General features: G+C 43.4%; 1 protein-coding gene across 4 annotated transcripts in view; it reads left to right on the forward strand.

Annotated features, from left to right (window-relative positions):
- The window catches only part of PJA2 (praja ring finger ubiquitin ligase 2), a 76,087-nt gene extending 64,413 nt beyond the window's left edge, over positions 1-11,674 (forward strand). For all 4 annotated transcript variants that reach the window (XM_077462305.1, XM_077462303.1, XM_077462302.1 and 1 more), the window contains 4 exons: positions 567-678; positions 3,227-3,341; positions 4,110-4,231; positions 10,907-11,674. In XM_077462305.1, the coding sequence (XP_077318431.1) occupies positions 567-678; positions 3,227-3,341; positions 4,110-4,231; positions 10,907-11,032 (475 nt within the window). In that variant the 3' untranslated portion in view covers positions 11,033-11,674. The remainder of the gene's footprint in view (positions 1-566; positions 679-3,226; positions 3,342-4,109; positions 4,232-10,906) is intronic.
- Positions 11,675-13,037: the final 1,363 nt, after the last annotated feature.

Raw genomic sequence — 13,037 nt, forward strand, 5'->3', positions numbered from 1 at the left:
AATATCTGATCGCTGGAGCTTTACACTCAAGGATAAATCTCCTCCTGCCCTTTTTATGTTACCACGCCACCAGATCAGTGGGAGTTTCCTAGGCATTCCGGCACCAGGTATTAGTAGCCCAGCTTTGTGAGGGCACTACCTGTTCCTCTGTTCATACCTTTTCTAAGTTCTGCCAGGTGGATGTTCAGTTTTTCTACTACAGATGCAACTTTCAACCACAAGGTTCTTTCTGCGGCACAAATTGGATCCTTTTGACCCTTGTTGCTGGGCCTGTTGGTACAGTTTTGTTTGCCTAGTTGCCCACCCCTCACATTCATTGCTTTTGGACATCCCTGGGTCTGTGAATACTCGGCATGTGTACTGTACAATTAAGATAAATGGTTACTCTGCATTGCTTGCTGCAAAACTGAGAGCTCAGAGTGGGGTAGGGTTCTAGCTGGACACAGGTAAGCTTTCAAGACAATCGCCTGAAGGTACAAGCTTATAATCCAGGGTCTTCCTGTATTGTACTGTACTCCCAAAATATGAAACTTAACTTTTTTTTTATTTTTTTTTTCCTTTAACAGATTGCTGGATGACTTTGGTGAAGGTATTGGTGTAGCACAAGCTATGTCCTTCATGGATCCTCACCTTCTTACATATATGGCTCTTGAAGAGCGTCTTGCTCAGGCAATGGAGGTAGTGTTTGTTTGTTGCTTTTATTTTTTTTATTTTTTGCTTTTTTTTAAATTGTAATCAAGTAATTGCAAATTGAATGGAATATGCATAGATATACTGACATGGTTCTGCAAATTTATAGTATTTATATAGCGGCAACAGTTTACGCAGCACTTTACAATCTAAAAAGGGAGACAATACAGTTATAGTGCAATAAATTACAAGAGGATTAAGAGGGCCCTGCTCAGAAGAGCTTACAATCTAATAGGATGGGGCAGGTAGTATAAAAGGTTGTAACTGTGGGGAATGAGTTCATGGAAGTGGTAAAAGTTTAGTTGAAACAATGATGGGCTTCTCTGAAGAGATGCATTTTCAGGGATTTGCCTGAAGGTAGCAAGAGTAGGGATAGCTGGACAGGTTGAGGTAGCGAGTTCCAGAGGATGGGAGAGGCTCTGGAGAAATTCTGGAGGCGACCATAGGAGGAGGAGACAAGGGAGCTTGAGAGTAGGAGGTCTTGAGAAGAGTGGCGAGGACAGTTTGGGTGATATTTGGAGACCAGATTGGTGATGTAGCTCGGAGCAGAGTTGTGAATGGCTTTGTATGTTGTGGTTTGTATTTTAAATTTAATTCACTGGGCGATTGGTAGCCAGTGTAGGGATTGGAGGAGAGGGTTGGTAGACACTGAGTGGTTGGTAAGGTGGATAAGTCTGACAGCAGCATTCATGATAGACTGAAGAGGGAATAGCCTATGGAGAGGCAGGCCAATGAGAAAGGAGTTGCAATAGTCAAGGCAAGAGATAATGAGGGAGTGAATGAGGAGCTTGGTGGTTTCATTTGTTAAAAAGGGGACAACGATTGACTTGTTGTTTCAGCCTCAAATCAGAGTCTAGGATTACACTTAGTACCATGGAGCGAGGGGAGGAACTGATGGTTGCATTGTTGATTTGCAAAAATATTTTGGTAGCTTGGATTCTATATTAATGTTATTCAAGAGGAATTTTATGAGTGAATCACAGCAGCTGCGTAAATCTCATTGGAGCTGGTTGCACGTGCATAGACTTTCCCATTTTATAAGGTCATATAATACTCCTGTTTGCACCAAGCAAATTTTAAGATGGGCATTACAGCAGACTGTGTCACCTGATGGAAGTCATTATCACAATCCAGGCTGCTTTTAGAAATTGATACTTGCCCAGGAGTTGTATGGAATACTCTCTGAACTGACTTTCAATTCCTGCAGTGTGTGTGTGTGTGTGTGTGTGTGTGTGTTTGCACTGTGCCCAGCATTTCTCAGACTGACTTTTGTGCGTACCACATAAGAAGCTGCAGTGCATTGTCAGCAGGCCAGGGAGTGTCCTGCCAAAGGGTCATTATTCTAATTTAGGAATACAACATCATGAGGGGGCTTGAATAGTGTGGGGCTCTGCGGAGTAGGTGCACAGGGAGCTTGTGTTTTACAGGAAGATGGTACTGTTTGGAGGCCGGGCTGTGGCTGTACAGGGGAGCCATTTTGTGCTGGAAATGTTAATATTCCCAATCTTCTGGTATGAAAACAAAAATGTTTCTCTTGGTCCTTACTGGTCTTGATTATCAAAGCGTTTGTAACCCTAAAAAATTTTTTTAAAATAAAAAGCATCTGCTTTAAATCATGTTAAAGCGGAGTTCCACACAAAATGGAATCCTCCCACCCCCCCCTCCTCCGGTGTCACAGTTGACATCTTTCGGGGGGGGGCGGGAGCATATACCTTTCTAATACAGGTATCTTGCTCCCACTTCGGGGCATAGATACCGTGCCACCTGCGGGTATCTACATCACTTACAGCAGGGACCAGTGGGAACCAGAAAGTGAAGCTGCAAGGTTTCACTTTTGCCTGTTTTATTAAGTTGATGCGACAGCACAAATGGCTATTATAAATGAATACTTATAAAGTGACCATAATTACATAATAACTATGTGTAACTATGTAACTCCTTGATGAGAGGGTAAAACAAATCCTAACGCCTGAAAAAAATTTAGCAACTTTGACATGCGTAAGTAAAATTGTACATATCATCACAATTACTTGGCATATCCAGGTGAATTATAACTTTTTTTATTTTTAAGGGCAAACTGGACCTTTATTTGGTGGTAATGCATCTCTTGTGTGGTGTGTGTTTTATTTTTTATTTTTATATATTGCCAAAGGAAAACTGGCCCAAAAACACTTAGTTTACATTTTTCTTTAGCGAGTAGAAAAAAGGTACAATGCATCTTTCTCTACATTCAAGAGGGAAAAATGCACGCTATCAGGTGACCGGGAACCAGACTTCCCAGTTCCCAATGGTTAGATTGAGACCTGGTGCTCAGTGAGATCCCAGTCTCCATGCAGTGTGCCACCAGCGCAAATACATGTACACATATATGTAGCCTCACAAAATAGATTAACTTCAGTGAGCCTGCATATAGGTGTACGGTCGGCGGCAAGGTGTTTAATTAGGGAACTTTTCCTCCTATGCACTGGATGTAGACTGTGATTCAAATCAAGTGGCATTTTGTTTTTTAATTTGTGAATCTTTTACTTTTAAACAGACTGCTTTGGCTCACTTGGAATCATTGGCTGTAGACGTGGAACAGGCTCACCCTCCAGCTACCAAAGAAAGCATTGACTGTCTTCCTCAGATAATTCTTACAGATGACCACATAAGTAAGTTATTGAATTTAAATTGTTTCTATGTGTTAGGCAGGTCATATGCTGGTTGACCTCTGTTAATGTAGCTGAATTCTTAGAGACCTACCCTATTGGTCCATGTTCAAAAAGGGTCCTGTCCGATTCAGGTGCGAGTTCAGTCTACAATTGAAACCTGTGAAAAGACACAGCAGACCCCAGGCACAAACCTGCGGCTGCATATATGTGAACCCGGCCTAAATGTTTTATTTGCTCCCTTTTGAGCTGTTAAAGCATTTGTTACCTCAACACTTCATATTCCTGATATGTGCCTGCTATACCATGTACTTGTATGAGAAAATATCCTATTCTTTGTATTGCTTTGTTTATGTGAAATCCCTGAAACTGACCACACTAAGCAGGAGAACACACTGGTCAGTTCTCTAGCCATGCTGGGAACTCTGTGCTCTCCTCCAATGATCAGACTTGTCCTGTCACCCCCCCCCCCCACAGCCATTCACTGGGAAAATGTTTTGCCTTTCACTGTAAACTGAATGGGTTGTTTTACAATGTGATCATTTAAACTCACTTTATTGACCGTGTTTTGTAATATCTGTGTGATAAATGCAAAAGAAAATACCTGTTGATCTTCCCAGAAATCTTCATCCAGTGCTGCACCTTTGTCAGTTCTATGGTGCCAAATGATCTCTGTATACCAAAAACTTTCCACTCTGTTTTGGAGATGGGAAAGTGTATTAGTCCTGTCATGAACATGCCATGCCCTAACTTTTTTTTTTTTTTTTTAAGTTGTAGGTCAAGAGCAATGCTGTGCCATATGCTGTAGTGAGTATATCAAAGAGGAAATATTAACAGAACTTCCTTGTCATCACATATTCCATAAGTCTTGTGTTACACTTTGGCTACAAAAAGTAAGTGTCTTTAAATGAATATACTCCTATGTTTACTCCTATGTCATATCTGTAAACATTTTGATGTCTATGCACCAGAGGGGTATTACAGCTTGGTACCGAAAACTGTTTTCATGGTGCAGTCCTCTGCCACTTTACATATTGTAATCCTTTAGCAATCAAAAGCTTCAGGGATTGTAACTTATTTTGAAGGAGTGGACACAGACAGACACCGACCCTGCCTTGCAGTCTCATTCTACAGTACATGCCAGTCCCTTACTGCAGTTTTCTAATTACAGTTCTAGGGGAAAGGCAACCCCCGTCGCTGGTGCCACAAGCGGCACTTGAAGCCTCTTGCTTGCACTCTACTCCCTCCCCCATCAGCAGGGCAGCACAAGGTAGTGTTAGTAAGATACCAATGAATTACAATTTGAGTTCCCCATGCCGCACTTAGACCGAGGGGGAGGCACTGTGCCCACACACATTGTAAAAGATGGTAAACATTGGTTCTCTAACTTTGCTGTACCTTCAATCGTTGGCTTTGGTGATGGTGGGGGGGGTGGGAATGGGTGCAGTTCTGCTGGGGGGGGGGGGGTGGCGGCCCCTGTTTCCAGGAGGAGGACTGTCTTGGCTACTTCTAAAGCCATTCACAGTCCTCCTAGCCCTGTCCACCATCTGGAGGAAGATGACTCGCTTGGTCACTACTACCAATCTCAGAAAGAAGGGATTTCACTGTGATTGAGAACCACAAACAGCTGACCGTTTGTGGCATTACTGGGAACTTTGAAATTATTCCTGAGCCTTTGCGCCAATTATACTGAACCCCCTGCACTCTGTGTCCCTTTAAGCCATCGCCAGTATTAAGCCACAGCCAGTATTCAGCGCAATGAAAATCACATCCAACCACTTTTCTCAGCTGCAGGGGCCCAAATTATGATCCTGCACAGGCCCACTGCTTTCAGAAAATGCCCTTGACCTGAGCTTATTGCACATCCATTCCAGATGCTTGTTTGTGACATCACATACAAGCACATGGGCTGGATGCGAGAGATGGATCAGCAGGCGTGTGCCATGACAGGTAGATGTATTATCTCTGCTTACTTTCACCACTGCATATCATTAAGAAGAGGGTACAGTGGTGGAGCAGATGAGCAGGAGGGTACAGCGGTGGGGAAAATAACCAGAAGGGGTTCAGAGATGTGCAGGGAGGCACGGTATTGGAAGAGAATGGGGTTTAGTTTAGTAAGTGGGCCAGTTGTGCAGGGGGTGTACAGTGATGGGCCAGATGAGCAGGGGGTTCAATGTTTGGGCAGAAAAGCAGGGGTAGAGCAGTGGGGCAGATGTGAAAGGAGATGTATTTGTGGGGCAGAAGAACAAGTGGGTACAGAGGTGAGACGTGCGCAGGAAGTAAATTGGTGGAGCAGTTGAGAAAGCGGGTTATAGTGGTGGGGCAGATGGGTTCAGTGTTGGGGCAGATGAGAAGGTGATTCAGTAGTGAGACAGAAGAGCATGGGGATATGGTGGTGGAGCAGATATGCAGGGAGGTACAGTGGTGGGGCAGATGAGAAATGGGTACATTGATAGGACAGATGAGAAAAGGCGTACATTGATTGACCAGATGAGCAGGGGGGTTAAAGTGGTGAAACAGAAGAGCAAGGGGAAGTATGAGAAAGGGGGTTCAGCGGTGAGATAAAAGCAGGGGAGTACAGGGATGGTGCAGATGAATAGGGGTTTGCAATGGTGGGACAGATGAGCGGGGGGGGGTTTAAGTGTTGGTGCAGAAGAAAAGGGAGGTAAATTGGGGGGACAGATGAGCAGGGGGTTACAGTGGTGGCGCAGAGGAGAAAGAAGGTACGTTGGTGGCGCACATGAGCAGGGGGTTACAGTGGTGGGGCAGAAGAACGGGGGGAACAGAGGTGGGGCAAATGTGCAGGAGGTATGGTCGTGCGGCAGATGAGAAAGGGGGGTTACAGTGGTGTGGCAGATGAGCACATAAGTTCAGTGTTAGGACAGATGAGAAAATGGTTCAGTGGTGGAGCAGGTGTGCATGGCGGTACAGTGGTTGGACAGAAGAGCAGGGTGGTACAGTGGTGGGGCAGATGTGCAGGGGGTTACAATGGTGGGGCAGATTTGCAGGGGGGGCGCAGTGATCTGAGGTGTGAAGGTGCAGGAATTTGGGCTGATCTGAGGTAGGGATGCACCGAAATTTCGGCCGCCGAAACATATCGGCCAAAAATGCCCTTTTCGGCAAATTTGCCGAAAGAGAAAAACGGCCGATAATGGAGCCGAAAATGGGGCGTGGCCCCTGGTGCCACCCATCATGGGGGTGTCCTATAGCGCAGGATAGCCGCCTCCGCCGCCTGTTTAATCACAGTGCCGGGAACATCACAGCTTTCATTTCAATAGCTGTGTGTTTTCCCGGCCGTGCCGTCACACACAGCCCCTCCCCCTTGTCCAGGCACTTTGATGGACAGATCACCCACAGGATTGGACGGATGATCTGTCTATCAAAGTGCCCGGACAAGGGGGAGGGGCTGTGTGTGACAGCGCGCAGCTGGGAACACACAGCTATTGAAATGAAAGCTGTGAGGTTCCCGGTGCTGTGATCAAACAGGCGGCTCTCCTCTTCCCTGCACAGGCTGGCTGCAAAATGGGGCACACGCACACTGGCCTGCAATGGGGCACACGCACACTGGCCTGCAATGGGGCACACACTGGCTGCAATGGGGGACACCTCCTGTACCCCGTCCTCTCTCTGACCATCTCCTGTACCACGTCCCCAGTCTCTGACCATCTCCTGTACCACGTCCCCAGTCTCTGACCATCTCCTGTACCACGTCCCCAGTCTCTGACCATCTCCTGTACCACGTCCCCAGTCTCTGACCATCTCCTGTACCACGTCCCCAGTCTCTGACCATCTCCTGTACCACGTCCCCAGTCTCTGACCATCTCCTGTACCACGTCCCCAGTCTCTGACCATCTCCTGTACCACGTCCCCAGTCTCTGACCATCTCCTGTACCACGTCCCCAGTCTCTGACCATCTCCTGTACCACGTCCCCAGTCTCTGACCATCTCCTGTACCACGTCCCCAGTCTCTGACCATCTCCTGTACCACGTCCCCAGTCTCTGACCATCTCCTGTATAAAAATATATTTTTTTTAAATAGGTTTCGGTATCGTTTTTGGCCTAGTGTATTTTTCATTTTCGGTATATGTTTCGGCACCAAAAAACCCATTTGGTGCACCCCTAATCTGAGGCGTGAAAGTGCAGGATGTTAATTTCTCACTACTAAAGTAGTTTACAGTATTTACTTTATAAAAAAATCCATTTTGTGATTGAGAGTACCCCCTGATCTAGAATATGTAGATGTACAATACCTATATATCCTTTCATCTTTAAAGCTAAACTCCAGGCAAACCGCTAAATATACAGATGACATACAGGTAAGGGAGATGTTACCTCCCTTATAACTGCTAAAAGATTTGTATTTCTACTCATCAGGTCCTTAAATTCACATAGCCCCTTTTTTAGAGAGTACAGCCAAGTATATAACACCATTTAGTTCAGCTTGTAGAGAGTGAGAGCACTGGTGTTTAGGCTGCAATTTCTGGCCATGTTCCTAAATTACGAATTGCCTGGCTGTGTCTTTTTTTTTTTTTTTTTTTATTTTTTTTTTTTTACACTTTTGCGTCAGACCTGCAATATGCTTACAACACACGCATGTCACAAAAGTGTTGGCATTCCATATCTCTATATTTGTCCTAGGTCTGTCACTCAAATCATTGATGCCAACACATCAACATGGTAGGTAAGCAGCTAGAGAGGCCAGAATTGGAGGATTATTTTTGTTTTCATTTGACAGATGTACTTTAACCACTTGCTTACTGGGCACTTAAACACCCTTCCTGCCCAGACCAATTTTCAGCTTTCGGTGCTCACAATTTGAATGACAATTACTCAGTCATGCAACACTGTACCCAAATGAATTTTTTGTCCTTTTTTTTCCCACAAATAGAGCTTTCTTTTGGTGGTATTTGATCACCTCTGGGGTTTTTATTTTTTGCGCTATAAATGAAAAAAGGCCGAAAATTTTGAAAAAAACGCATATTTTTTTGTTTCTGTGACAGAATTATGCAAATTATTAATTTTTCTTCATAAATTTTGGCCACAATTTATACTGCTCCATATCTTTGGTAAAAATAACCAAAATTAGTGGATATTTGGTCTTTGTGAAAGTTAGAGAGTCTACAAGGTGTGGTGCGAATCGCACAAAATTGATCACATCTGATGTACTGGTGGCCTATCTCGCTTCTTGTGACCCGAACAAGTCAGGAAAGTACAAATACCCCCCAAATGACCCCTTTTTGGAAAGTAGACATTCCAAGGTATTTAGTAAGAGGCATAGTGAGCTTTTTGATGTTGTCATTTTTCTCCCACAATTCTTTGCAAAATTAAGATTTTTCATTATTTTTTTTTTTCTCCACAAAATTGTCATTGTAATAGGTTATTTCTCTCACGTGGCATGTGTATACCACAAATGACACCCCCCCCAAAAAATTCTGCTACTCCTCCTGAGTATTACAATACCACATGTGTGGGACTTTTTCACAGCCTGGCCACATAGAGAGGCCCAACATGCAGGTAGCGCCATCATGTGTTCTAGGAACATAAATTACACATCTAACTTGTTGACTATTTATTACACTTTTGAAGCACCAGGACAATGACATGTGACACTGATGACAGATGGCACTAATATGTGGCACTGATGACAGATGGCACTAATGTGGCACTGATGACACGTGGCACTGATGACACGTGGCACTAATACGTGCCACCGATGACAGATGGCACTAATACGTGGCATTGATGACACGTGACACTGATGACAGATGGCACTAATACGTGGCATTGATGACACGTGACACTGACAACAGATGGCACGTGACACTGACAGGTGGCACTGATGACAAATGGCACTGATACGTGGCACTGATGACAGGTGGCACTGGGGGCAGGTAGCACTGGGGTGGATGGCACTGGGGGCAGGTAGCACTGGGGCAGATGGCACTGGGGCGGATGGCACTGCTGGGGGAGGGTGGCACTTTTTATTTTTTTACTAGAGGCAGAACGGCTGCCGCTGCAGCCGTTCATCTCTCCCCTCTCACACTGTCTGTGCGAGGAGGGAGAGCGGCGCTGAGAGATGATCTCATATATTTACATATGAGATCATCTCCCATTGGACACGCCGATCACGCTCTAAACGGCCGCTGTGATTGGCCGTTTACAGCGATCTGTGTTTGCCCGTCCCCGGGGGACACGGCGAACACAGAACTTCCGCGATGCGCGCCCGCGGCGGCGAGCATTGCGGAAGTAAACATCAGGACGTCCAGGGACGACCACCCGGACGAACGCGCCTTCTCTACGGCCGTCATTCGGCTATAGGGCGGGTGCGAGGTGGTTAAGCATGAGGTCAGGTCCAGGTGACTTGCCTCTTCTTACTGTATTCCTTCAGATGGATAAGTGACCTGTTTATAAATCCACCTTTTTTGATACTTGTGAATCAAGATAATCCATGTGGTTGTGTTTTTTTTTTTTTTTGTTTTTTTTTTAGTCTTCCAATTCCAGTTTGTAGCTTGTTGTTTGTATGCTCATTAATACTGTATGCAAGAAAAAGCAGGACACACCTTCCTAAAGAGCATTTAAATTATTAAAACGCTATGTGGTTCATATTGTTATGGGTTACTGTTTACCCACAAAAATATACTCTGCAGCGGAATGTGTTCTCATATCCAAACTGGAGCCACCGCAGAAGCAGGAGTGTCTATTGTGGCACTAGTGAAAAAAATGAATCTTAAAAGATGTTCACCTTTTGAATCTGTTAATGTTGCATCCATATTTAGGGTGTAACCTGTTTTTCCTCCTACCACCCTCAGTCCTTTGACAGCAGGAGCCACATCCCCCCTTTTCTCCTACCACCCTCAGTCATTTGACAGCAGGTGGGGTGTGGTTCTTCCCCATAGCAGCTGTAACACTTATCTATGTGACACGCAGCCACGTTATTTATTTACAGGATTCTGTGAATTAAGAAGCTACAAGACTTCTGCCACCGCAATAGATGGCTTCAAGTTCCCAATGGACTGCAAAGGTGTTTATGAGAGAAAAAAAGCGGAAGGCAATGGGGTTGGTTTGCTAAATGAAAATGGACTGTGCACTTTGCAGGTGCAGTTACACTCCTTTTCCTCAAAGCTTTGTGAATGTGGTGAAGTTCATCTAATCATGTGCAAGCAAAATTGCTCTTTTTTTTTTTGCCCTTTACATTGGTTATTTTTTGCAAAGCGAAGCTTCACCAAATTCACAAAGCTGGGAAAAGGAGTGCAGTTGCAAAGGTCACAGTCTATTTTCCTTTAGTAAATCAACCAGTGTTTGCAGGACCTGACAATCCTAACCCTAACCCCACAATACTTTTTATTTTGTATTTATTTATTTTTCTACAAATCTGTGCATTTTATTTTAAAGGTGAACTTAGCCTTTAATACAGCATGTATTAAAAAGCGAGAAAAACTGCAATAGAAGTGTTACTATATGGTGTTGAAATAAAGCAATACATTTCAAATACCAAAATAATTGCATAAATAAAAAGTGTTTCTTTTTTATACAGAAGTTTTACTATACGTTTTCTTTCTTCTTTCCAGTCCGGAACATGTCCCGTGTGCCGTCATGTCCTCACATCTGTGTTTCCTGAAACTGCAGCAGCCACTTCCTTTCTGTCTGACCATGACAGCCCTCCATCTATTCACAATGCAGCAGGGACAAGATAAAATTTCAATGGCGATTCCTGTTGCTTGTTTTCCTTGTAACCTATATGTAAGAAAACAAAAGTGTAACCATACATCTGTACACAGTAATAAAAGAAATCTGATCTGTATTAGTTTATAAGAGACTAGAATATTTATAAGCCGTGTTTAGTTTATGGCATTGGTTGAGTATTTTAAACTAATGCCTAATAGTATCTGAAAAAAAATTGCAGCAAAAGATATTGTCATGCAATGTGCTCTAACTTGTGTTCAGCTTGCCTTTTTTTGTGGCACAGCATATTTTGTGTGTGTTTGTTTGTTTTATTTTTTTCTGTGTTTTTTTTTTTTTTTTTTTTTTTTTTTTTTTATTTCTTTCTTTCTTTCTTTCTCAACTGCAATGCAGTTAGGTGCTTTTACAGAAGCTACACAATCTTGTTTTTGTTTTATTTTTGAGTTGTTTATTTTCTTCACATAGGGTCAAAGACTTCTTGCAGAGCAATTTGTTCTAGTGCCCTCTAATGATGAAAGGTTGCTGCTGTGCCACTGACTTTTGTAACTGATCAACTGATCTTTCATGTTTGCATCAAATGTGAAGATGTTCTTTAAGCAAAACAATAGTTTATTCCACTAAAAATAAAGTGCATAATTAAAACATTACTAAAACTTTTTTTTTTTTTTTTTTGGGGGGCGACTTTCATATTTGCTTTATAACACAATTAGAAATTAGAATAACTGCTGACCTGATACTATGAAGCAGTGCACAATGTCCGCACGTAATTACAATGACTGTCAAGATGCCTTGCATCAAAAAGTATCAGCCTGTGTGCAAAACATTCTTATGTTCAATTTATCCCCTTGAATGAGATTTATTACTGCAAGTATTTAAACACCATGTGCTAGCAAAAAATCAAAAATGTTTTTTATAAACATTCTAGTAGGAAACCATTACCATATAACAATGGCGAATATAGTGAGGAAAAGATTGTAATGTCCTAGAAATCTGAGTTTCTTCTAAAATGTGATCTGATTTCTGTCAAGGTTGTAATGAAGGATATCCTTGATTTAAAGTAGACCTCAAATGTACAGGATGTGACATAACAGGCAAGTAGAGAGCAAGTGACTAGTCACCAGTTTTGCCTATGGTCTTTCTATGGCTGATATTTCTCTATTGCAGAATTTATTATGGCTTTTTCCACACCGTTTGAGTAGCGGTGGCCATCTTGGTAGAGGTAGGGCTTTGTTTCCACATACTAAAGCTGCTTCCCTGACTGGTGATCTGATGAAGGGAATAATCAACAATAGAAGAGGTGTAGAAAGCACAGATCTACAATTTGAATGACGCAGGACCTTGGGTACAACTATCTCCAGCCAGAACAGTGATGAGCACAGTAATGACAACGGTTCTCACTCCAAATAACCTAGCAGTGATAAACAGCAATACCTTTTTATAGCTGAATATCTGAAGCGTGAGATCTGAGACTTGTGGCACTAGTGTGCCTAAGCAAAAAGGCTCTACAATTTTTTAGGAGGGAACCAAGAAACGTTTATTTCTTTCATTGACGAACACTGCTCCATTAAATCTTGACCGTAGGTTATCACGCCACCTTCAGGAGAGAACTAGGCAGAACATGTAATACATGTGAAAACAAAAGAACTGTACAGTTCCGCCCAGGTGGTGATCCCTCTGGCTATAACCCCTCAGCCTGCTTCCTGCAGCTCAGTTTTTTTTTTCTGCTGAGTGAAGGACCTAGGCTCTCTGCTGGGACAATTGGTCCTGGGAATTTTTTTTCTGGGATTTTTGCCTTTTGCGCAAGATATTGATCTGCTATCAACAGCTGGCTGGATAAATATAGATCCCAGCCATCAAGCGTGAGCAGATACTTGGTACTCGCCCCCCCCCCCACTGTTGCTGCCCATCATGAGGGGGTGTATAACACAGGAAAGCCATCCTCCGCCTGGTTGAATAGAGCATCGGGAACATCACAGCTTTAATTTCAATAGCTGTGTGTTCCCTGTTGCGTGCCGTCAC

This window comes from Lithobates pipiens, unplaced genomic scaffold (assembly GCF_037356315.1).
Source record: "Lithobates pipiens isolate NorthernLeopardFrog02 unplaced genomic scaffold, aLitPip1_a1.2 Scaffold_3, whole genome shotgun sequence".
Lineage (NCBI taxonomy): Eukaryota > Metazoa > Chordata > Amphibia > Anura > Ranidae > Lithobates > Lithobates pipiens.